Below are 24728 nucleotides of genomic sequence, written 5' to 3'. Positions count from 1 at the left end.
ATTTCCCAATCTTAGAGTGAAAGAAAGAGCCAAGTATCTCAAGTTTTTAATCCCTAACCCTAGAGCATGGTTTCAACAATGGGTCTCCACCAGTTCCAAAGAATATAAGAGAATGATAGTTGGAAGATAAACTGGCAACATCTGGGACATACTTGAGACTGAGCCTGCCTTGTGTTTGGTAGCAATAATAGAAGAATAGCTGTAATAGATTTGTGTGCTGTGTCCTCAAACGTATTGGATGTTGAGCAGATGTCTACAGTGTTGGTTGTTACCGTATGGCTTTCTTGACATTTAGGGCAAAAAAATAAAGTCTGCACAACCCAAAAACTAGTTCAGTAGTAAAGGAAGGTGGTTTGTAGAGGAGTAAGTCTACGGGGATAAGGTGGAAATAGAAACTGGTGAAAAAAAGGAGAGCTGAAAAACAAGTTTTCTTGAAAATGAACAGGAGAAATGATTGGAAGACTGGGCTAAAAGGGTAAGCAAATCATAGTAAGAGGGGGAGGATACAGGAAGGTGTATGATGTATATAAGAAATTGCTATTCGTGCCCAGCTGTTAAAAGACACCATCAAACAGCAGAACCAAACCTGTGTAGTGTCTTAACTATTGATTTTCACACTTGATTTCTTAGAATGACACTTTTCTCAAAATAATTATTTCTGTGCTACTGCCAAAGTATTTGCAATATTCAGTTCATTTCTTTTCGCTTAGTTTCATTTTAATTTGAGTTGTGGTTGGTTTTTTATTATATGGTTGTTTTTGGTTTTTTTTCAGATAGATTAGATACATTTTTCTTTTTATTTTTTTTCTTCTAATTCTGCCACACCTAACTGAAATAGTAATTGTGTTTTTATATATAAAAGGAAACAAAGATTTGTGGAACAGGCATTGTGTATTTCCTTGCAATGATTATATTTAATGGTGATTGATGTTAGCATACTGTTGAAGGAAATAACAATCTGTTTGCATTTCTTCTTGAAAATACAGCAAATGAGGAGAAAATTCTGGGATACAGGTGTACATCTGTATGTCCAAACCTTTTGTTGGTGTGACACTGAGGCTTTGTGGTTTTCAGTCTTTCCTAGTGCACTTACAAGCAACCATTCAAGTTAGGTCCAATTTTCAAACATGATTTACAATTATTATTTTTCCCAGGTGGCATTGGCTATCCAGTGGTATTATTTAGTCTCTGAAGGTGTGACGTTGGGATGAAGTGTCACTTACAACATATCTTGGGTCCAGTGGGTAGTTTCAGGAAGTCTGATGTGTCCCTCATTTCACCTACTTCTTTAGGTCTGTGTGTCTGATGTGGCTTTTCTAGGTGTGACTTACTGAATTCTGACTGGCATCACAGTCTGAGTTCTGGTAACACAGGTGGTGTGTCAGTATGTAACAGATGAATGTATGCACCCAATTCTATACCCATTTACAAGTGTTTGGAAATTACTGTTCAAAATACAACACTTCAAAACTCTTGTGTTTCAGACTGTGTGTGAAGGGAATGACTGCAAGTACCTTCATGTTCTGATCAAAAGAAGAATGTCACATCTGGGAAAACTGATAGCTAAAGCTTATTTCTATGGGTACAATATGGCTGTGCTGCTGGTGGAACTGCCTTTCAGCAGTATGGTCACTGTGTTTAGATTGCAAAACTTCAGGGAGTATGAATTGGATTGACTAATATAAAAGATTTTCAATTTGAGTAAGTGATGGATCTTGGTTCTGCAGGTTTATGGCATTGAAAATAGAGTCATTCAGGAGGCAGACTGGGAGGAGGCAGCAATTAGCAACATACTTTGGACTTGAAGACCTTTCTAGATGCCCATAGGTCGTAACTGACAAAATGTATAAGAGATGAAGTAGGGGCTGTCTATATAGCAGCCCGTACAGTTTTCAACTACTTTTGGTGAAACCCACCTATAAAAACCAGACTGTATACAGTGTATACATGTATACAGTATATGTATAGTATATAAGTATATAAGTATATAAGTATATACATATATACAGTACATGTAGAATGTTACTGACTGATGAGTATGGTATTATTGAGCACCTTAGGCTCTGGTTAGAATGTGTAGATATGGGTATTGTTTTAAACACTGCTGGAGCAGGTATTTCTAAGTATTTTTCTTTAAATTGGACCAGTTTGGCTTTGCCTGTAGTTGTTTGAATTAAAGCTACATCAAAGTACAGCTTAACGTGACACAACAGTTTTGGATTTTTTGAATTCTTAAAAAAGTACTTGGAAACCAAAACTCTGTAGTTGGAATTAAGACTACTTTATTAAGTGTTCTTAATAAAGAACACTTATTTGAATTTTGAATTTTAGGTCCAATTTCAAAATTGGACCTGACTTGAATGGTTGCTTGCAAGTGCACTTGGAAAGACTGAAAACCAAATTTAAAATAATAGTTTTAAATAAAATTAGCTTTAAGCTTATTTCTCCCCCTAATTCTGGAATGGGCGGAAGAAAGTTGTGAGTGATAACAAGTAACCAGCATATGTAGTATGTTAATAGCTTAGAGAACCAGAAATCTCCCTCTGTGGCTGTTGGTCTATGTTTCTTGAAAATACGTATTAAAAACAAAGTATGACGAAGATGTAGGAGATCTATTAAAATAATATTATATTTCTGTCTTATTAATTTATAGGAAGCCTTTCAATGTCTTATTTTTGCTCTAAAAATATTTCTAACTGGGTTTTGAGGATGAGCAGGAAAGAGACCTTTGGCCCTTTAAAATGAGTCAGACATCGACGTATGAAGCGTGGTGAATCTTAAGGCGAAGTATCCAATATAAACTAAATGCAAAGACTGATTAGAATGTTAATGAGATTCCTGTAGACAAGAGTCATAGTTACTCTGAGTTGGCCAAAACTAATTGTTCCAGGAGCTAGAGGATAGGATGACAGTCCAGATTGAGGTTTGGGAATTGCTAGCATGGTGAGTTCATAAATTGGGTTTGTCAGTCGTTCTCTTTTAATCTTAGTTTCTGAAGTTTGAAAGTGTTTATGCAATGTAAAAGACTGAAAGGATGATCTTGTGGTGAAGATGGGGGATTGCTGAAAACTGTGGTTTCTAACTTTGCTATGAAGTAGGAATTCCCAAGCAACTGCACTAACTTCATTATTCAGATTCATCCTGGTTAGTTTTTGAGTTGGAATGGTGAAGGTGAAAAATTACTGGTTGTGGAGGTTGTATGTACGTGACACTTATACCATAGCTGAAGTTGGTGGGTATTGTAAGCTGTATGTTTGGAGTTAGACCTCCATTTTCCCTGCAAAATAGGGATTATTCTACATCTTCAAAGCCCTTGCAAGTTTTTGTTCTCAGAGTAGATGAGGTAAGTAAGGTTAGCTTGCAGGCTGTTCATCTCAAACGTAAAAACTGTTGCAGGTGATGTTAAGGCTTTTCACTGCTATGTGTTTGCATCCTTATGAAACATAGATAGCTTTGTTGACTTAGTGAAACTAGCTTGGTTTTATGTTGGTTGGTTTCTGTTTGACCTGAGACAGCTATGAACCTGAAGCTCTTAGAGGCATTAGTGAATTCCCTTCTTTGCAGTAGCTCTGCTGGTGCTCAGAAAAGGTGCCTGCCTTTTTCTCAATCTTCTGAGCTTGAAAATGGTTTTGAAGGTGTGCTGGTGCAGGCTTTCCCAACTTTTAAACTAATCTTGGTGATGCATCAGAAATAACAAGGTCAGCATCTGTGTAGGAAATAACACCCACATGTTGCATTGGTTGCTACTGGTTCTTCAGAGCATTGTAGCAGCTTGTGGTACGTCTGGTTGTTAATACCACCTTATCAATTTTCAGTCAAGTAGGAGGAGAACTAGAATATATTCCTGCACTGGGAGTAAGTCTGAAAACTTATAAATAGATAGTTCTACTCCACATGTTCATATTTTACTTATCAGAAAGGCTCCTAGTCAGTGATAGCTTTTTACTCACAGCTTGAAATCTAGCAGACTTTAACACTGTTCTCTCTTGTAATTTTTCTATGTATATTCTTCCAGAAAATAGAAATTATGTATATAAACACACAAAAATAATCTTGTAATCTTTTTGCTGCAGACTGAAAGTGCCTGGGCTGAAGAATATTTGGAAAAGAAGAGAAGCTCCCACAAGCGCTCAGCATCATGGGGCAGCACGGAACAACTCAAGGAGGTCAGGAGTGCTATTATTTGAGATACATTTGAATAAGCTTGCTGCTGGCATGCACTGTGAACACGAATTTTCAGGAAGGTGTGACTATTGTACTGCTTTATTGTGTAATCCTTGGGCTTGATAGAAAGTGATATCTATTCTTGTGGTACTGATTTCTTGTAGAAATGTTGAACCATTAAAACATTTAAGCTGAAGAGAGGAAGAGTATTATTTTCAGATAATATTCTCTGTAAGAGGAAGAAATCCAGCAGTGGCATAACTGCTTTATATATTTCAAGTGCTTTGATTAAATCTCCAGAGATATTTTCTGGGATTGAGTTGAAATGGTAAATAACATGTTAATTTTGTTAAGAACTTGAGTCTAATTTTGTGCTGCCAGTAATTATGAAAGTTGTGGTAGTAAAGAATCTTAGCTAGGTATTAGAATAAATTAATGAAACACTGTGTAGTGGAACATATCTGGTGAAATCTAATGTGATTTTTTTTTCTTAATTAGATTGCAAAATTGCGTCAACAGTTGCAGAGAAGCAAACACAGCAGCAGGCACCATCGGGATAAAGAAAGACACTCTCCTTTTCATGGTAACCATGCAGCCATTAACCATAGTCAGGTGAGTGCTCTGTATATGTTGGGTAGATACTGCTATTTTAGCTTAAAGCAAACTTAGAAGTACCATGTGCTTTATGTATGTTGTAGCTATTGTTGAATTCTATTAAGTAGATCCGTTTCCTCTGAATGCATGGAGCAGAAAGGGTCCCAGATCTTTTTGTTATCTGGCTAGGCTAGCTCTGGACTCAGTCTGTAAATTTCAGATAGCTAGATCTTTCCTTAAAGAACACTGTGTACTCTGCAGCCTCCAAAAAAGAACAGACAGGTAAGCTTAATCTGAAACCAGGGATATATTTTTATTTTTTTTAATTAAGAGTTGCAGTAACAATTATGAATTTGCATGTGGAATAAGTACAGCATGGAGCAAATTGGCAGTAAAATTTTATTGGCTGAAAGTTGTAGTTAATGCTGATGACGTTTTGTCTCGACTGTAGCACTTGTTTAATCCTGTAATGAACAGATTTAGAGAACTGGCCTGACGAGCAACTGTAAAACTTTTAAAATGTACTTTATTAAGTGTTTGTGCTCCTAATGGATGCATTCAGCCTTTCTAAGACTTGCTTTCTGCAGTTCATTATGCTTTGAGACTTAAAGTAGTAATCATTTAAAAAATTGAGATGATTGCACCATACCGTGTTTGGTATGCAGTTGTAGCTTTATGTTGAGGCTGTTACTGAGATCACGTTCACAGGGAGGTAATGTTTCCAGCTGAGTGGGAAGGGGAGAGGTGGAAAGGAGGGGGAGGAAATGCCTGCCCTTATGCACACAAATCATTATTTGCAGTCTGTTTTGCTTGAGTAAACTTAAAGAAAAAAATCAATAGGAGAGTTTGATTAGTTTTTCCACACTGATATCTCAATGTTTATTTAAGATGCAACATTTTTTTTTACAGTTACAAAAAGAACAAGTATTTCATAATTGTCTTGCAAGTCAATGTGGAACTGTTAATACTGTAAATTTAGAAAATACTTCAGCTTTGAAGCTCCTGTTTGAGCTTAATATTCCCAATGGCTCCTAAAATGCAGTTAGTGTTGTTTGTTTTTGTTTTTAATAAATACAGTAATTTGTTGACTGCTTCCCTTCTGTCCTTCCATCCTTCCAGAAACAATTCAGGTCTAGGAAGGAAACTGTTGCAACATCTGTGTAAATACAGGTACTCACCCGTTCTAATGAAGGATGAAATGAGAAGGGAGAACTGCACATACATCCTTGAGGATCCAGGTTCTTTTGTGATTAGGAATTGGGTACCTGAGAGAACTTGTGATGCTCCAATATTGGAAATAAGAAAGAGGAACAGTGTTTTGAGTTTCTAGTGCTGTTCTCAATTCCTAGTTTGTATAACAATCGATAATGCCTTATTTCTGAGATCTTAAATTATTTCTGCTGTATTTCATTTACTATACAGTCATGAATTTTCAAGACATGAGTGCACCTTGAATTCAGTTTGTTATTAGGTCAAATTCTGTGCTACTAGGAAGTATTTTATTGAGGATTTTTTTTACTAGAGTTATATTTTTGACATAATTTAAATATTAGTTCTTCAAGCACTTCAAATTTCCATACAAAAGCTTTTCTCCTCATCTTTGATGTAGCAAACTGTTAGCCTGTAAATTAGAAAGGAGAACAGTTTGAATTTGAAACAAGCTGTCTAGTACAAATTCCTACATTTAGATCAGTTTGCTTAAGTATGGATGCATTAGAACATGTTGCTAAACTTAGGGATTACAGTGACTCAAGCCAGAACATTACAAAATGATGAAAGAAGATAAATGAGCCAGTTCCTAGTTAGGAATTTCTGAGGTAGTTCGTGACAATTGGTGAGAGGCTTCAAAGTGTGGATGTGTATACAGCATACGTATGCATATGTTATATGTGCTTATGTGTTATACGTGTGTCTGTAATACAGAATACTGGGTGGTCACAATACTTGCTGTAGGTATTTTATCAAAATCTGTGGAATTTCTTTGGATACTTGTTTTATACTTGTTAAGAGAACTGAAACATTTTAACTGAAACACAACAGTAACAAAATTAAAACCAGGAGACGTTTGTGTAGGCATTTCACTGCAGTGTAGAATTAACGTGTTATCTGATGGATTTCTCTTGGTAGAAAATTTCAGATTACTAAGCTATTTTCAGTTTAATGTAAATGTATTTTATGCTGTTTTAATATTGAAAATGAGCGGTGATTTTACTTTGGGAAAATACAAAAAAAGAAATCTCTATACAAAAAATTTTGGCATCATAATGACAGTGTTCTTAACATTTTATCTTCTGCATGGAGAGGCTTTTCGCATTCTACCAAAATTTAAAGTATGTAAATAAAATATTTCAAAATGGATAATTAGTTTTTGGCCTTGTGAAATAGGCTATAAAATACAAACTGAGACACTGCAGCTTTTCCAGCATTGTGTTGAAGAGCAAACCATTGTTTCCTTTGGTAAATTTTGTGCCAGTGTCATGAGCCACTTGCAAAGGGTTGAATTTACAGAAGGCTTCAGAAAGGGTGAGCTAAGGGTTGCATTAATGGCATTTAGAGGCACTTTATGAGTCAGAGTGAAAAATCTGTAACTGCAGGCTTGAAGGCTGAAATTTGTCAGCTTTCTGGTTCTTTTCTAGGGAATTACTAAACTGGAATTTCTGGCAGTGGGTCATTTCCTTTAGCTTTTGTGGAAAGGATTGCATAGAAGCACTTGAAATTAGTTATTAGAATATTTAGATTTTACATTTCCAACTTGAAGGAGAATTGCAGTTGTTGAATCTTTAGGGTCATGTGCAGATTTCTGAGCTCAACTAATGGAATTCCTGATATGAATGAGAAACAGTACTAGAGGGAGGTCTCGTTGGTAGTCTGTTCAGAGATTGCGTGAACTCTGTGTCCTGTTGGAAATAACTATCCAAGTTAAAACTAAAAGTAGTAGTTGTGGTCAGTCTATTTCATCTCTTTTCCCTATTAACAATCATTTAAGTTTTCCCACAATTTCTTGAGTTTTAACAATGTCTTTAAGAAAACCATACTGCTTTTATGGAATGAGCTTGTTAGCTATTTCTATCCCTCTACTCAGAATTGGGAAATAATCAGTGGCAAACAAGAATTTACTGCATTTTTTGTTGTTTTGTTACGTTGTTTTTTTTTCCAAAAACAATTGAATAGGTTTTGGTTTTTCTTGTGGTATGTAGTTGTTGTTTTTCCTTAGTGCCAACAGTTTTTCATACTGCCTCTTTTTACAAGTGGTGTTTGCAGAACAGTTGCATCCTCCTCAGGTGATCTCAGTATGCTTCTGAGGATGCTGGATTTTCTATTTATTACATGGTAGCAAATCTATTAAAAAAAAAAAAAAAAAAAAAGCCAAATCAGTGGAGTGGTCCTTTATTCTCAATGTTAAGTAACACAGACACTGGAGATGCTAGATGGAAGAATAAATTGATTTGGTCTTTCAAAATAATTTGATTTTCTTGGTGTTCTTGGCTGAAGTTATGCTGTTACTTGATGATGTTAAGCCCCCTTCTCTCACATTTCTGGGAAGTGTGTTTCCTTATAGTCGTACCAATAGGTTGATCCTAACTGGCCATTAATACTGAGATCAGTTGCATCTAGTTTGCAGTGGATTTTCTTTTTGTTTCAGCTTTAGCATCTTACACAGGTAGAATGTTACATTCTTAAGTGGAATGTGATGCATTCAAACACAGAGTAGTTTGATGTTAATGTACAAAAGTATCAAAAACCATTGGATTTTATTTGAAGTTCTGAAAAATTGGAAGTTTAGATCATTTTTCTGAAACACATGTGAACAGTTTGGATTTGCCACCCGTATTTGGTATTTCCTGGGCTCATGCTGTCTCTGTAGGTTTCAGAACTCTTCTGCACCGAGACTCCTGGGCAAAATATTAATGAGAATATTGATAATTAGTGAGCGCTGTGTTATTATCCTGTATTTGGCACCTTGTTTTGTTTTGTGCATTCGAAAATCTGCTGATGAATAGTCAAAAACATTCTCTAGCTGTATGTCACAGGCTAGCTCTGTGCAGACACTTGTTGAAGGCAGTGTTTCTGCAATATAGGTTCCTGTTCTGAGGCTGGTTGTTCCAGTCCCATAACAATGCCTCCTTCTGCTTCCACCATTCAGGTTAGCAAGTCACCTTCATCATGTACAGAATATTATTTCTTTTGCAAGTAAGAAGTGGTGTATCAAGCTGTAATAAGGTATTTTTGGATAATTAGTGCTTTTTATGTTGAAATCTTCATGTAGTGCTGTGGCTTTAGGATTTTCTGTGGTAGATGATTATGATTAAGTGATAAAGACATTCAGCTTTCTACTTGTTGACATCAGTTTCTCATAGGAACATCCAAATGAAATAAATGGTTGCACAATCAGTGTTTATTAGTGTCTCAACTTGTGCTGATTTACCTGCATTCTGAATATATATTAACCTGTATTAGTTCACCTGACAGTTGATCCAAGACTTTGTTTGGAACACAATTAGTATGGTTGGGAATTTTTTGTGCCCATATCCCGTGGTTTCTGTTTTCTCTTTGGGCAAGGCTTTTCAAAGTCTTTCCAAGTTTGACTACTCTAATGATGTAGAGATTTTGTTGGCATCAACTATGAGTCATGAGAATTTCCTGAGAATATAAGTTCTTGCAGTCCTTATGCAAGTTCCTTTTTATAGCCATCCTAGTGTTTAAAGCAAAGCCCATACAATTAGTAAACATTTCCCAGCTTAGGGATCTATCAGTGTGAGAATGTCTGCATTGTGGTACATATCTTCATTTAGAACTCTGTTGTTTGCACTCATTTTTCTGAAGTAGTCATTGTCTTCCTGCCGTACAAATTTTACATGCTTTTTGTCATGTCACAGTGGTTTGGTGTGTGTTACTTAGAGGGAAGGGGAGGGAGAAGGCTTTGAAAACCAGATGAGAATCTGGTCAAATGCTTTATCTTGATCATCGTTCAACCTGTTCTGAGTTACAGTTATACCAGAAAGTGTTCTTGGGGGATGAATCAAGACTTGTATAATCAGGAAGGTAGAGAATTCACTTGTACCATGAGTTACTGTGTTAAAGAGCTTGACAATGGCATAGTTTTAGGCGTTCATATGCGACGTGTGCTGGAGCATGGTGGGAAGCCTTTATGACTGCTGCAATGAGTACCTTAAAAACTATGTGCAGTAATTATCTAAAAATAACAGATGATCCTTTCATTTGGAGCCAGAAAAGAACAAGACTCTGCCAGTATTTCTTATATTTGGTGAGAAGTTGGGAAGGTTAAATGTAATTTCCAAAATACTTCTACCGAACTTGTAGATCAGTCTTGCATATATTAAGAAAAAAAAAAAAAAGCTTACATTGTAATAAGTCTCTACTAGCATCATAAATCTCCTAAACTTTGTACTGAAACTTTGTACTGTAAAAGCCAACAGTACTTTCAAATATGTTGAATTGCACAGAGCTCCATTTTGGTTGCTTTGTAATGTCTATGTTTACAACTGCTCATTCAATATCTTTGTTACTGAAACAATAACACATGCTGTATGTAACAGACTGAGGTGGTGTTCCACACTTCTGCGTGTAAGGTAGATAAACCCAGTAAGTTAATTCATGTTTAAAAACAAAATTGTAGTAGTTTTTCATTAGCAGGCCACAGTACAGTATGCTCTGCTTGATCAATGTTTTGAGAAATCCAGGAATGTACTTTCTCTCTGAGGACTGCCTGATCTGAACTAAAGGGGAGACTTAAGTGGCTATTTCAGGTTTTCATTTCTTGGTCAGTGAAGTCTTGCATTTGAGAATAATTTTTCCTCCTGCATTTGTCATGGCACTGTATGTGACAGCACACTTTGATTAAAACACAATTTTAATGAAATTACAAATAATAGATCCAGAGGGGGAAGTGAAATTATGCTACAGCTCACATCAAAAGGGACGGAAATATCTTTTAAAGGTGTCAAAATTATTTACATGTCAATGTTCACTGCTTGATTTTCACTTGCAAAGCAATGTAGAGCAGAAGCCAGACCATATAAAAAGAAGTTCTGAGGCTAGACAGTTGAAAGCTTTTTCTGCTAGAAATGAGAACAAAAATTAGGATGTCTGTGTCTTCATTTAAGTTACGCATTTTAACACCGCCGCTGTAGTTTTGTTTTAAGTCCTTGGTACAAGGGAGTAGATGTGTTCTATACAAAGGTTCACTTCCAAGTAGCAGTAATGTCTTCAGTAAATCTGTGTTACTCTGTCTTGCTGTTCAGGCTCCAATCCCGAAGAGTGCTCTTGTTCCTGTGATACCTATTACCAAATCAACAGGATCACGATTCCGAAACAGTGTAGAAGGACTAAATCAAGAAATTGAGATAATAATTAAGGAGACTGGAGACAAAGAAGAACAGCTTGTTGTATGTATCTGCCACCGAGATTGCTCTCTATCATTATTGTTACTTTGAAGTTATTACCTTTATTTTGCACCATTTTGTAATTTTAAAATTGCCTGGATTTTTGCTTTACTAATAAATATATTTGAAAAGTCTTATGGAAAGCAAAAAGAAGAATTAAAGCTTGAGTCTGAACATTTTTCTTTTGTGATGGCTGTCATGTAGTTGTTTCTAGTAAAATAAGAAACTTCAAGTAATGAGATAACAGATAAGAGGCCTGTTTTTAGAGCTTCTGTAGTAACTTCCTCTTCCCTTTGCCAGCATTAAAGGAGTGTCTCCATCCCAGCTGAAGCAACTTAGTAATTTTTGATTTTATTTTTAGGTTCTGTTGTTTTTTTTTAATAGGTAAAGTTAATAATAAAATAAAGTACCAGAAATAAGTGATGTGAATGCAATTAAGGGACTAGAACAGTATTTTGTATGGAGAGAGATTGAGACTGTTAAGCCTAGAGAAAATCTGGAAACTATAAACGTATATAAATATCAGATGAGGAAGAGGGAGCAAAACTCTTCTCAGTAGTTCCCACTAACGGGACAAGAGGCAGTGGGCACAAATTAAAATACATGAAATTTAATTTGAACACAAGAAAATAATAGTTTTTCTTTAGCATGAGGGTGCTCAAAACTGGAACAGCTTGCCCAATACAGGTTGTGGAGTTAATGTCTGTGGAGACACTCAAAATGTGACTGGACACAATCCTGAGCAGCCTGGTCTAGCTGACTCTGCTTGAACAGCACATTTGGTCCAGGTAGTTTCAAGAAGTCCCATCCAGCCTCAAGATTTCTTTGCCTCTGTGAAGTCTTGAAAATTATTGTGCTTAGTTTCAAAACCCAACTTTTTTTATCCTTTCATTTTCAGTTTAATGCAACAGGAAAAAAAAAAAAAACTTTTAACACCGTGGATTTAACAAAATAGCTAACCAGATAAGAGCAGCCACTTAATGCCCTTTATTTTTAACAGCCTCAAGATATTCCAGATGGGCACCGTGCACCTCCTCCATTGATTCAGCGTAGCAGTAGTACTCGCAGCATCGATACCCAAACACCTGGTGGAGCAGAGAGGGGTAGTAACAACAGCAGCCGTTCTCAGTCAGTGTCTCCAACCTCATTTCTTACCATCTGTAATGAGAGCAGTGAGGAAAGTCCTTGTTCAGCAGAAGATCTTGTTGATTCCAGAGATAAAGGTACTGTGTAACTTTAAATGTTTCAACAGTGCTAAACTTTAACTCACCTCCGTGTAGGTGAATGCATTGTAACAATTTCCCGCAAGCGTGGAGAAGTGGTAGGACTTGTTCTTTGTAAATGATCTAATTGTTCCAGATTGCTTTAAAAGCCATGCACACATCTGGTCTTCCATAATTGATTCTGGATGAGCACTATGTTTCCTAAAAAAGTTTTTCTTCATATAAATATTCAAGTACTTTAAGTAAACTAGGGATGCAAGAATGTACAGTGAGTGGAACAGCAAAATAGATTAGTCCTGGTGGTTCTGTCAGATTATTTTGATGATCCAGGACAAAATGAGCACTATCCAAGTTTTCATACATGGATCTCTAGAAGTTTGATTATGATTCTATCCAATGATTCTATTCAATTTAAGGGATGTTTTTGGATAGTGATTATATCTTGTTTAGTGATTTTTATAGTGTAATGTATTTAAATAATCAAGTTGCTCTGTTCCTGCAGAGAATGGGAATAATTCCCCCTTGCCAAAATATGCTACCTCACCAAAACCCAACAACAGCTACATGTTCAAACGGGAACCACCAGAGGGCTGTGAGAAGGTGAAAGTCTTTGAGGAAAGCTTGTAAGTTGATCTATACTACATAATAAATAACAGTTAAGGTTTAGAGTTACTCATTTGTTTATTGATTTTCATATCAGGTGATAATTATTAACCTATTTACTAAAACTATGCTAATAACGTGGTCTCTGTTTTGTGCGACTGTACTGGTATATACGTGAGTATTACATTACCAAGACTGTGTGTTAAAATCAGAATTTTGGCATGTGGTCTGGGAGGGGGGGTGGTGGAGGGACTTGTTCAAAGATAACTTTACAAGCTGGTAGCTTAGGACTCTGCTGCATTGACTTGTCCATTCTTAATTTTCACAGTTTCTCTGAAAAAATTACTAGATGCTAGCTCCTTGGAAACTTAAGGGTGAGCTTCATTCCAACCATCTTTTTATGGCAAAACCAGCATAGCTTGAGAAGGTTATTACTTGGCAATTAGTGGGGGAAAAACTCAAATAATCATTCACGAAGAGAATTACTAAGAAGCTGTTAATGCAGATGTAACATAACCTGTTGGCTAGGTTATGTACAGGTTGTTAGTGGATCAGTGGCAACTTACTGAACCTAAGGAAACTGTTGCAGAAAGAAATGTCTATTTTTACACTCAACTGTCTGAAGACCAAGGATGTCTTAGTTGAGGCAAGTCCTCACAGTTTCCTTCATGGTGAAAATCAGGTTGAGGTGGACCTAGATTATGGGATCTCCTCTTGAAATCTCAATGCTACTCCCCAGGAAGATATTTCCACCTTAACGTAAACCCTTGTCGTTCCAACTGGGCCTCAGGCTGTGCCTGTGTATGCATTAGAAATGGGCCTTCATCCTTAGACTATTAGTATTCCATGCTGGATTCTTGGCAGGGTAGTGCCATCTCTCCTCCTGCATCTTACCGTTCTCCACCAAACTTATGAAGTTGATCAGGTGCTGTGCTACTGTGATGTTGTTTCCACAGTCTCTCCGCCTTTACCAAGACTGTTCTTTACATAATGGTGCCTGACCTTGCATTTGAGTCTCCTTTCAGCATTGCCAGATCCATACCCAAGCAAGCCTGGGAGGTCAAATTGCTGTTCATTCTTGCTGATTGGACAGACAGAACGTGTTTCCTCTCAGACTGACTTTTATTCACATCATAAACAAAATCTGTAAACAAAATGTAAAGGTTGATTCCTCATATTCTTTTTTTTAACTGATTTGGTTACTGGCTTTTGTTGTATTTTTTTCCCTACAGTTTCCAACTCTTTTCTTTAAAAAACAAATAACAAAAAACAAAAGCAAGCAAACAAAAAAAACCAACTTTGCAGGGAAGGAATAAGTATGCTTAAAATCCTACTTGTTTGTAAATAACTGAGAAGCTACAGGCCATTAACCATTCATGAGTATAATTGTAATCCTAATGTCAAATTTCCATTTATATTTGTGTTAATACCTAAGTGGATGCTTCATAAGATTTTGAACCTTCAGTTTTCGTGCTGAAGCTACTCAGCACTTGAAAGTACTGTGCATTTTGGAAACTAAACTGTACGGTTTATAAATCCATTCCAGAAAGGAGTAGCCTTTTCTTTGGCAAGGTTTCTTTCTTTGTTTTGTGAGGCACCAACATATAACTTAGCTCTTCTGTCCCCGGTCTTTCTTTCCCCTGGTTTGTTATTAAGAATAATCAGATTATGCCCAGCGTTGTCTTTTGCAGGGAGTGGCATCAGAGCTGGACTGAGCCACTACGATTTTTCCTAAAAATTTTCTTCTATGCTGATTTGTCACTAGATTTTTTTAAATTAATATTTGTTGAATTGATGATGGTTGATAGTAAATAGCTGAATCAATGCATGCTGGAGTGAACACTTCTGTTTAATGTGGATTGGACAACATCGGCTAGCTGAAATATTTCATATTTAAACCTTATCTTGCCTCTGGTGATACATATCTGCAGTACACATACCTGCCATTGACAGAATTTGGTTGTTCAATGTTGTTTTAAAACAATTTTGTGCATTTTATTTCTAGGCCAAAGCCATTGCATGAAATTCCAGCATTCTACTGCCCTGACAAAAACAAAGTGAATTTCATACCTAAAAGTGGCTCTGCTTTCTGCCTTGTCAGCATCCTCAAGCCACTTCTTCCCACGCAGGATCTTACGTTGAAGGGCACTACACACAGCCTGACTGTCTCATCTGGCATGACACCCAGTTTGTTACAGCCCATCTCTATGGCTTCCTTGTCTGCGAACACAGATCAAGACAGGATCTCTCGTGGAACAAGTACAGTAATACCACAGACCTCTATACTCCAGCAAACAGGACGTATTGAGGAAGCTGAAGGATAGATGTCTTGACATTTTTCTGGGCAAATACTGGGGAAAAAAAATTGGAACCAGTTGACTGGATCTTTCTGATTGCGCTATTTGCATTGTTTTAACAATTTATGGCACTGTCATAATTGAACTGTTTGTATAATGACAGTTTGTACATTGAGAAATTCAGGATGATGCAGCAGCTGATGCTCTGTTGCACATCCTACTTATGAAGACTTCAGTTCTGTTTACCACCTGCTTTTTTTTTTTAAATACTGATGAAAGCTAAGACTGTTGTAATCCTCTGCCATTTACAGGACCAATTGTTGTGATACTGTGTGCCCTTTGACTGTTTCCCACTAAAAGAAAAATATTGAGACCAATCAGCTGACCCCATTTTACCATGCAACCTGCAGAGGGGATGGGCAATCAAGTGGTTTTGCAAAATGTCTTTTGTATGAAAACATGGATTTTATAACAAAGACTTGCCTTTTCTGATGTGTAGTGGGTAGTGTTTAAAAGACGTATTTCTGGTGACAATTCCCCCCTATGTTCCCCCATCACTTTTTTTTTTGTTTGCTTTATTTTACAGTAGAGAAGATAAGATTCATTTTAATTCACTGTTTTACAGCTGCTGGGACCAAAGGATTGCTGAAGTATTTAAGCAATCTCAAATTATGTGACCTTCCTGAACAGCCTCAGCCCTAAGTAAGACAAGTTAATGTGTTTGAAAACTTTAAAACAGTAGAGTATCCAGAAAGCAGTGTTAATGCGTAGTGTATTTTTTAAATTGATATTATAAGTTTGTGCTTCCCGTAAGTCGCATTCTTAAAACTCCTTCCTTCACCTGGCTGCTGTCAGTGGTGGTTTATTGGCTGGAGAATTGTATTTTAAAGCACTTGTCCCAGCAGTGTTCCACTTGTGCATGGAATTTTTGTACAGGAGTAGGGAAAAAACATGTTATGTTCTGGTTCCCTGTTATTCCAGAAAATGTGCCGCTTACCTCTTACAGGTTTGCTTGGTTACTTGCAGAGTTAGTTGCCATGAATTGTTGATCACTCTTGACAAAAATCAGCTCTGATGTGACTCTTCACTGTATTATAGACCCTGGCTATGTGATAGTGAAATACCTGTGCATGATTTCCTCTCTTTTTGTCATAGTGGTGTTTTCTGCGTATGTTGAATGTGTTGGCTTGTCAGCCATGGTATTTGTTACACAGCAGTTTACTGCAGCAGACATGTTCTCCCTTTTTGGCTAGCAACTTAGGCTGGTGTGTAAAACAGGATTTTTTGACGCTTATTCTGTCCTCATCTGCAGCAGTTTATGGTTCCTTTGAAGTTGTAAGGGAAGGGGCCATTTCAAATGAAAGCTATTCAGAGACTTCAGTGAGGTTTCTCTTGTGTTCCAAGGGTTCATTTTATGTATTTGAGTAAATACAATATAGATAAGTGCAAAAAAACCTGCAGCGACTTGAATGCCAATGTCATATCATCCTATAAAATGTTTGCCTTCTAGCCTCTTTTACAGAGGTAAATTCAGTCATTTCAAATTAATATAATTGTGGATATTTTGTGGGTCTGAATATTGGTCTGTTAAGCATGAGTCATTCCTACTGACTTGCAGATGCATTGCTTCCCTGGCTGAGTTGCAGTCTCAGATCCCTCCCTAATTACATCTATCTAAAGATTGTACTGTAAATATACCAGCTTTGCTCAGTGTTTAATATGCTGAATTTGGTTGCAGACATTTCACTAGGAGAAAAAAATAATCTTCGTACTTTTGCAGATAATAGTCATAGTTCTGATGCACACATACTGTTCCTTTAAATCCAGAGTAAATAACTGTCTGATAGCAATAAACTTCACTGAGCAGGTAAGTGTAAATCACAGTGGCCTACACAAGTCCTGCATTTAGAGTGTATGTTAAGCCCCTCTTTAAAACATAATGTAGAACTTCAGCAAATTAAAAATGTTCCAGGAAGTCTGAAAATAATTCATCTGTTAAATTAGCGAATGAATATAATTTAATATACCATTTTTCTTCTCATCAAAATAGATAGCATCATACAGACGGGACTAAAAAGCTCTGGTTTTGAGTGGCAGCTCTGATTTACACTGAAAAAGTTGTTGGAGAGGAGAAGACTTTGTGCACTAAATTTGTGTGCTATGATCAGTTAATGAGGCTTTGTGGTATTAATCTTTTTCTTCTGAAGGAGTTCCAGTGAAATTTGAAGACTAGTATATACTGCTTTAGACAGGTTGTTTAAAGCTGATGTGGCTGGATTCATGAGAGATGGGATCATTCAGGTGAAGGAAGTTGTTGTAAATCTACGTTTTTCTGTAGCAGTAGCATGTAAAGAGTTTCTCCATCAGTGCCAAAACGCATAGTGCTTTTTCAGGAGATCTTAACTAAATGGTTAAGAACTGAAGGGCTAAAGTTAACAAATAGCCTTTGTTATGGCCTTGAGACTTAACTGATTTAACCAAAACTGCATTCTGATATTTGTTTTAATCAGAGTGATCTCTCAAACAGTAGCAAGCTTTCTTAACCTGGAACTTTTTTTTATCCTCTTGCTGTAGTACTCAAGCATCTCTTCAGTAGCTCACATTGTATATTATTGGACAATGTACTGCATATATTACCGAGCCCATCTGTTAAAAATACGAATAGAAGTATATGAGGGATTTGTTTTTTACCAAAACAAATTGGATTCAGGATGACTTTTTTTTTTTTTTTAATGTACAGGACTGTTCATTGCTGTGGCAGCTCTACTTTAATGTGAATCCACACTAAGGACTCAGAATTAAGAAAATGTAACAGCTCTTGTTCCAAGACCAGCTTTTACAAGTATGCATATAAAACATAGCCTTAAACTTTGTATGTGCTGTCTTGTGCCATTGCAGAGCTGCAAGGTAAAGTATTTAAATCAGATTAAAGGTAGGTTTGAGGGTGTATATAACTTAAAAGAAAAAAAACCAAACAACTCATTTGTATATAGAGTTGAGATACTCAGTTTTATGAGGGGTTAACATATGGCTCAAGCACAGTTATACTGAAAGGTTTCTAGTTCTTCTGGCATTCTTCAAATCCTAACTATGCATAGACCCAGTCAGTTCCTTGATTACCTACTTTGTAGCTTAAATATGTAAAAGGTCTATTTTTACATACAACTTGACACACTTGATACTGTTTTCCTGATATTTTACACTTCTAGCCCAACTTTGAAGGCTGATAGCGGTGTTCAGTGACACTGACAGTTGATCTTTTGAGATATTCTAACTAGTGTTCCTCCAGTTGTAAATTTCACATAACTCACAAGGAGGTTGTTGTTGTTTTAATGAAGGTCTATGCTGGCAGCTATGACTGGACTCTTTACTTTAAAAATCTGAGGCACAAGGAAGAGGACTTCTCATTAAACTGTAACGTGATTTAGCTATTCATTCTTTTCTTGGTGCTGTAATCATGTAGCAACAAATTTAAGTACATGGAAAAGTAAGAAAATAATAATAAAAAATATTGAGTACATAGAGCTTAGGAGGAAATTCTTGCATGCGCATATCTTGAGACAAAAAAGTGAGTGCAAATTAAATACACCATACCGTGGAAGTGTTTGATGCATTTGCTGTTGCATTATGTAAATCAGCTCTTAAAAAGTATGTTTACTCTCAGGGCTTTCTTTTGTTCTAAGATGCATTTTACTGAAATTGAAAGCTTACGATTTTCTAAGATCACTGAAGTCTGAGCCTTTTGGGAAGAAAAATGCTTCTAAAAATAGCTTCTTGCATCATTTTATTGCTGTAATAGCTGGAAATGTTTTCAGTATTAACATAATCCTACTGGGAAATATCTTTGAAGATTCACTGTCCTACCATATAAAAAGCTTGCTGCTTCTGATCTTGATACTCAGAATTATTGTTGCTAAGACTTGAAACAAGGAACATGCAACTTTCAGAATAGCACGGGGGGTGGAAATGCAAAGAAGTCAAATCCATTAACCTTTCTTCTGCCTCAGGCCTAACTTCTTTTTGCTTACGGAGTTTGATAGAATTAATTGGTATGGCAGTAATTTGTTGCTGAAACGTGAGCTATATCTCTTGCCCATCTGTCTTTACAGTAACTCACTGCTAGTGAAATCTGTTTTCTTGTGAGATATCTGACAGCTTCTCCACGAAACTGAAAGGGGAGTGAGGAGAACACATAGACACCAGTAACTTGTAGTTACCAAGATCATTGCTGCTGAGTGACTTCTGAGATATTTTAATTTCCATTGTCTCATTGTGTACGCACACGCAGTCTGCGTAGGCCTGCTTCTGTAAACTGTAGGATTTGGTATTTTAGACAATCTTTTTTCATGGACAGTTTTTCAAAACTTTACTCATACAGAACTGATACATAATTTTAATACAAATATCTTCAAAGCAAAGCTTGTTTGTCATTCTTGTTTTCATGAAATTAATATACCATTAATATAACCTGCAAAAAAAGATCCTTGCTATACAAGCACACAGACACTTGAGAATGTCAGGACTGTGCTTTTTTTCCATGTGATTTTGTAGTTTAAGTGCACTTCATCAAATGTCAGAGCCTCATGATGTTGTGATGACTTAGTCTCAAGCAAGTTGATACATTAAAAGAAAAAGTTTAGCTCTTAGAAAGATAATAGAAAGCTCATCTTCCCTTAAGCTAGGGAATGGGAAGCACTGTGGAAAATTGATTTCTTTATGTTTGAAGAGTCCATATGAAATTGTTTTCCTTAATCTGGATATTTAGGAAAACAAAATGACCATTCACTGCAAGATGTACCTGTATATTTTCTTGAATTTGAGTGTTCAGCAATGCTGGGAGTCAGTCTTGCTATTGAATGTTTATTTATGCAAGGAATGATCTAGATGCATTGTTTTGATTCTGTTGTGTTACTTGTTAAGTTGGGAAAGAATGCTAACTATTCAGGAGTGTTTGGTGAAAATCCAGTCCTGTGTATCAGCTGGACTGCAACATTCTTTCTGAGTGCTCCAGCTGGAAATGGTGTCCTCTTAATTTTTTCTTGATTCATTGCATGTCATCAGTAAGTACTTAGGTATGGTCTTGGCTTATTAGTTCCTCACTGGGATTTGTATTTGACTATGGAGACTTTTGTAGTGTTGACAGGTGTATCTGAATTGCATAAGAGGACTTGACCTGAAAACACTAGAAGCTTCTTACACAGATGTATTCTGATAGAACTCTTTGGATAAATCTAGTAAGCTGAAAAGCAGAAACCAAACAACCCTCTTTGGACTCAGTCACCCTCATTTTCATTAGATTAATAGTCAAAGAATACTGCTTGGCTTTATTCTTTCATTTATTGAAATGTGCAATTTTTGAGAGTAACAGTTAAAGGCTGTGCAGAACTGCCATTAGATTGGTCTCTATATGAAATTGGCTGATGTGTTTTCCTCTGTTACACTGTGATTAATTTGTGGAGGTCTTCTTGTGTGTGTTGTACAGATCAGTTACTTGTTGCATGTAAGGCTATTTTTGTAAGCAAGAGGAATTCCGGGGGTGAAATGCATAAAGGGCCTATTCTGAAGTGATGTACACTGGTGTAAAACTGGAGCAGCTCTACTCATTTCTATGGAATTCTTGATTTACGCTAGTCTTTGCTATGTGTAGTTATGCCAGTACTATTTTGCACAATGTTGTTTTAAATCTTGAGTACTGAATTGTGAACTGTTTCCACTAGAAACAGTAAAAATTTTTACAAACTGCAACAGTGGAATGTTTTTGGGATTTTTATTTTATTTTTTGCCTAAAATAAAAAGTCATCACTTCCATCATGGGCTAATTTTGTATTTGTTTTTAGTAGTGAAGTTTTATGTGCTTTGACAACTTGAAGATTTGTGTCAGAATTTACTGTGTAGTAGCTCTTAAATAAAATATGCACTTTCAGTCTTCAAATTCTTTTCACACCATGTATTGCATACAGGTAAACTACAAGACATGTTAAGAAGAGATGAAGATAATCTGTGAAAGCAAAGGAGTAACTGCATAGTGAGAAGTGACAATCCTTCAATTCACTGTTTTCACTGTAAGAAGTTATGTTCTTCAGTTAAAAAGCTGTTCATTTTGTTTATTTACATTGTGAGATAGAATCAGGCAGAATACCTGCTGGGAAGGTTTCCTCAGGTATCTCAGTTTTTCTTTAGAATTAGGTTTGAATGTACAACAAATTAGTATAGAAGTTATAAACTAAGGCTGCTTGTGTTTTTTCCTGTTCCCTTGTTGTCATTTTACTTTATGTTGAGTCTTCTCTCAATTTTGGCAAGTTACTGCTCTCTTAACATATTCCTTCTGTTTAAGGTATTTACAGAAGCACTGCTGAGCAATCATACATGAATGGAGTCCAGTGCTGTGCAAGGTAAACTTAATTACAGATTATAGTGGAGGAAATAATTCAGGTGATATTCTCTCACACTCGAAATAGGATGGATTCATTGCCACCATGTGTACCCTTTTCCCAATATTTACTTGTTCCAAATAAACCTTATTTGCTGCCTCCTGCATTTTCCATTTACGGAACCCTGTTTCCTGTACTTGTGTTTAAGGGAGTCCTTGAATGATGGTCTGTGGCTGGTGCTTGTGCTGCAGGAACGTGTCTGTAATGAATAATGCTTTCATGCTGTGGTAACATTAGTTTTAGGAAGGAAAAAGAAATCAGTATTAGGGTGAAAACCAATTACTGCAAGGAAAGCAGAATACTTCATTAATACCTACACTTCTGAGTTGGGGTACATATGTGGTCTGATTAAGCTGTTCATTGAGAAATTTTGTTACACCATACACTGTGGATGTTTTTGCTGACGCTGTATGTGTAGCTGATCAATATGAGCACATTTAACCATTGATTGATATGGCAATTAGAGAGGTATCCTCCTACCAGGAGTTTTTACTCACTTCTGTGAATACACATGTAGGGGAACAAGTCAGGGCTTGAAGTGGTGATGGAGCACCTAGTGCAGGGCTGTGTCTGGCCCAGGGAGCACAGGCAGATTGTTTGCACCTGTGCTCCCCAGCTGACCAAGAGTGGTGGATGCAGGTGGAGCCCCCTGGGCTCATAAAAGGGCCAGCCTCTGAAGGGAGAGCTCTCTTGGACCCAGATTGCTTTTGAGGAGGAGCGCTGCACAGCCAGGAGCCCCTTCACCAGTTGGGTGAGTGCCGTTATTCTTTCTGTATGAGACTCGCTCTCTATATAACTATATAACTATAACTACAACTACCTGAAGGGAGATTGTATTGAGCTGGGGGTCTCCCTCTTCTCTTGTGTAGCTAGCAATAGGGCTCAAGTTGTGCTGGGGGAAATTCAGGCTGGATGTTAAGGAACACTACTTTTTTTGAAAGAGTGGTCAGGCACTGGAATGGGCTGCACAGGGAGGTGGTGGAGTCACTGACCCTGGAGGTGTTCAAGGAAAGTTTAGATGTTCTGTTGAGGGACGTGGTTTAGAGAGAACTATTGGTAATGGTTGGCCTGGATCTTGTAGGTCTCTTCCAACCTTGGTGGTTCTGTGATTCTATGACAACTGACCTACCTACAAATACTTTGCCTAGTATCACTGGGAATCTTTCAGAAGCAGTTTGGCTTCTTTGTGAGCAGAACAAGGGAGCATGCCAGGATTTGTCTAATTGAATGTATGTTAGGCAGAAAAGAATCTTTACTCTTTGTGCTTTTGGAAAACTAGCAAAAAGACTAACACCTTATCTACTCAGATCTCCTGCATGACTTATTCAAAATCCTGCATTAAAATATTGCTCCTATATACAGCATTTACAGACCCACTACTCAGCTGCAAGACACGTTCAGAGTTAAATGCTGTATAGAGTTGATGAATAGTTTGGTTTATAGTTTGCAGGTAAAATTATCCATAACTGACAGAGTAAATACAGCTAATATCATCTGGGAAACTATAAACTAATCTGAGTAGTCACAATTAAGTTATTTCTCTGTTTAAATAAAGCAGTTTAAAAAAGAAGTTTGGTCCATTTGCAACTTTTCCCAAATTGTTCATATTTAATCTCCTTTTTAGAAGTTGCTAGCAGCAGCTTCTGCAGGACATGTGGAACAATTGCCTTTTTCCACCTTGAAAATGGACTTCTTGTTTTTTTTTATGCAAGTTGAACTTTTGTGTCTTCACAAAAGTTGCATTTCTGGTTTTTTGGAGTTGTTTGCTGAAATTCAACACTTTTTTTCAAATAAAACTGCAAGGTATGTCTAGAGAATAGGATAGGTGGCAGCATTCTTCTATAGGTGTGTAAAAGCTGCCAAACTCCAAGAAACAATATCCATCCACAACTTAAGCCAAATTAGTTGAGAGCAATAGGTAATTTAGTTCGGAATTGACAAAATGGGATTTTCAAGAAAATGGTGGATGAGGCACTGAGAGACACGCTTAGTGGGCAAGGTGGTGATGGGCTGATAGTTGGACTAGATTACCTTAGTGGTCACTTCCAACCTTTACGAGTCTATAATCTTAAACTGAGACTTCTGTACAGCAAATATGTACTGCTAATCACAGATCACAGTTTGCCAATTGTGTTTTCAGTTGCACTGTTTGCTTAAAGCAGTGTTGCCTGCCTTCTTATTTGCTTTGTATGCAGCCTTTAAAACCTGTAGCTTTGGGGTCAGAACTAACAGAATCTGAAATAAGAGCAGCTGGTCTGCATAAGCTAAGCTAAAATGTTCAGGCTGTGTCCTATGGTGTAATTCTCCATGGCCCTAAAGCTTACTTGAACATTCAGGGGGTTGGTGCTATTATTCCAGCTGCAAGAAGTTAATTACAAGTCTTGGCGGAGTTTGGCCGGTCGTTGTGTCAACGTAATCTTGAGCAAAACAAATTCACTAATGGGCTGCACCTGATCCAGCTTGGGTTTTTTTTTCTTCACTGGCAAAATCAAAAATTTAACCACAGTATTCTGTAGTTGTTTTTTTGTTGTTGTTGTTGTTTTAGTGTACTGGAGCAATGTTTTTAACTGTAGTAGGAGTACAGAACCTGTACTCAGTCTTGCATTTATTGCCCAGAAAAAGTGCTGTGAAATTGCAGACAGCTAGCAAAATAATTATGAAGCTTTTGAAGTGCACTGAAGGGTGGAAAGTCATTGCTTCTTTAGTGTTATGAAGTGACACTGTCGTCATATCTGCTGTTGTGGCCTGAATACAGTTTAGCTGTTCCAGAGGTGTGAGTCCGAAGTATACAGTTTCCTTGAACAGGAAACAAAAAAGAGTCCATTGTTTGCTGTAGGGGATTTTCTTTTAAATATTTAAGCATTTTAAATATTTAAATCTTTTAAACATTCAGTTACAGCTGGCTTTGAAAGGATGTCCAGATCTGCAAGAAGGTTGAGCTGTACTGATACAGCTTCAATTGTATTCTGAACAGCTACAAAAAGAAAGATGAGATGCTTATTTTTATCTAAT

General features: G+C 36.9%; 1 protein-coding gene across 1 annotated transcript in view; it reads left to right on the top strand.

Annotated features, from left to right (window-relative positions):
• The window catches only part of FAM117B (family with sequence similarity 117 member B), a 28238-nt gene extending 7145 nt beyond the window's left edge, over positions 1-21093 (top strand). The window contains exons 3-8 of the mRNA XM_042874977.1: positions 4074-4166; positions 4663-4776; positions 11022-11165; positions 12163-12385; positions 12888-13008; positions 14994-21093. Coding sequence (XP_042730911.1) covers positions 4074-4166; positions 4663-4776; positions 11022-11165; positions 12163-12385; positions 12888-13008; positions 14994-15312 — 1014 coding nt within the window. The 3' untranslated portion in view covers positions 15313-21093. The remainder of the gene's footprint in view (positions 1-4073; positions 4167-4662; positions 4777-11021; positions 11166-12162; positions 12386-12887; positions 13009-14993) is intronic.
• The last annotated feature ends 3635 nt before the right edge of the window (positions 21094-24728 follow it).

Source organism: Lagopus leucura, unplaced genomic scaffold, assembly GCF_019238085.1.
Source record: "Lagopus leucura isolate 7727_CA_CO unplaced genomic scaffold, USGS_WTPT01 Super-Scaffold_100012, whole genome shotgun sequence".
NCBI classification, from domain to species: Eukaryota; Metazoa; Chordata; class Aves; order Galliformes; family Phasianidae; genus Lagopus; species Lagopus leucura.
The sequence above is the reverse complement of the archived record's forward strand: the minus strand, read 5'-3'. Positions and strand labels throughout refer to the sequence as shown.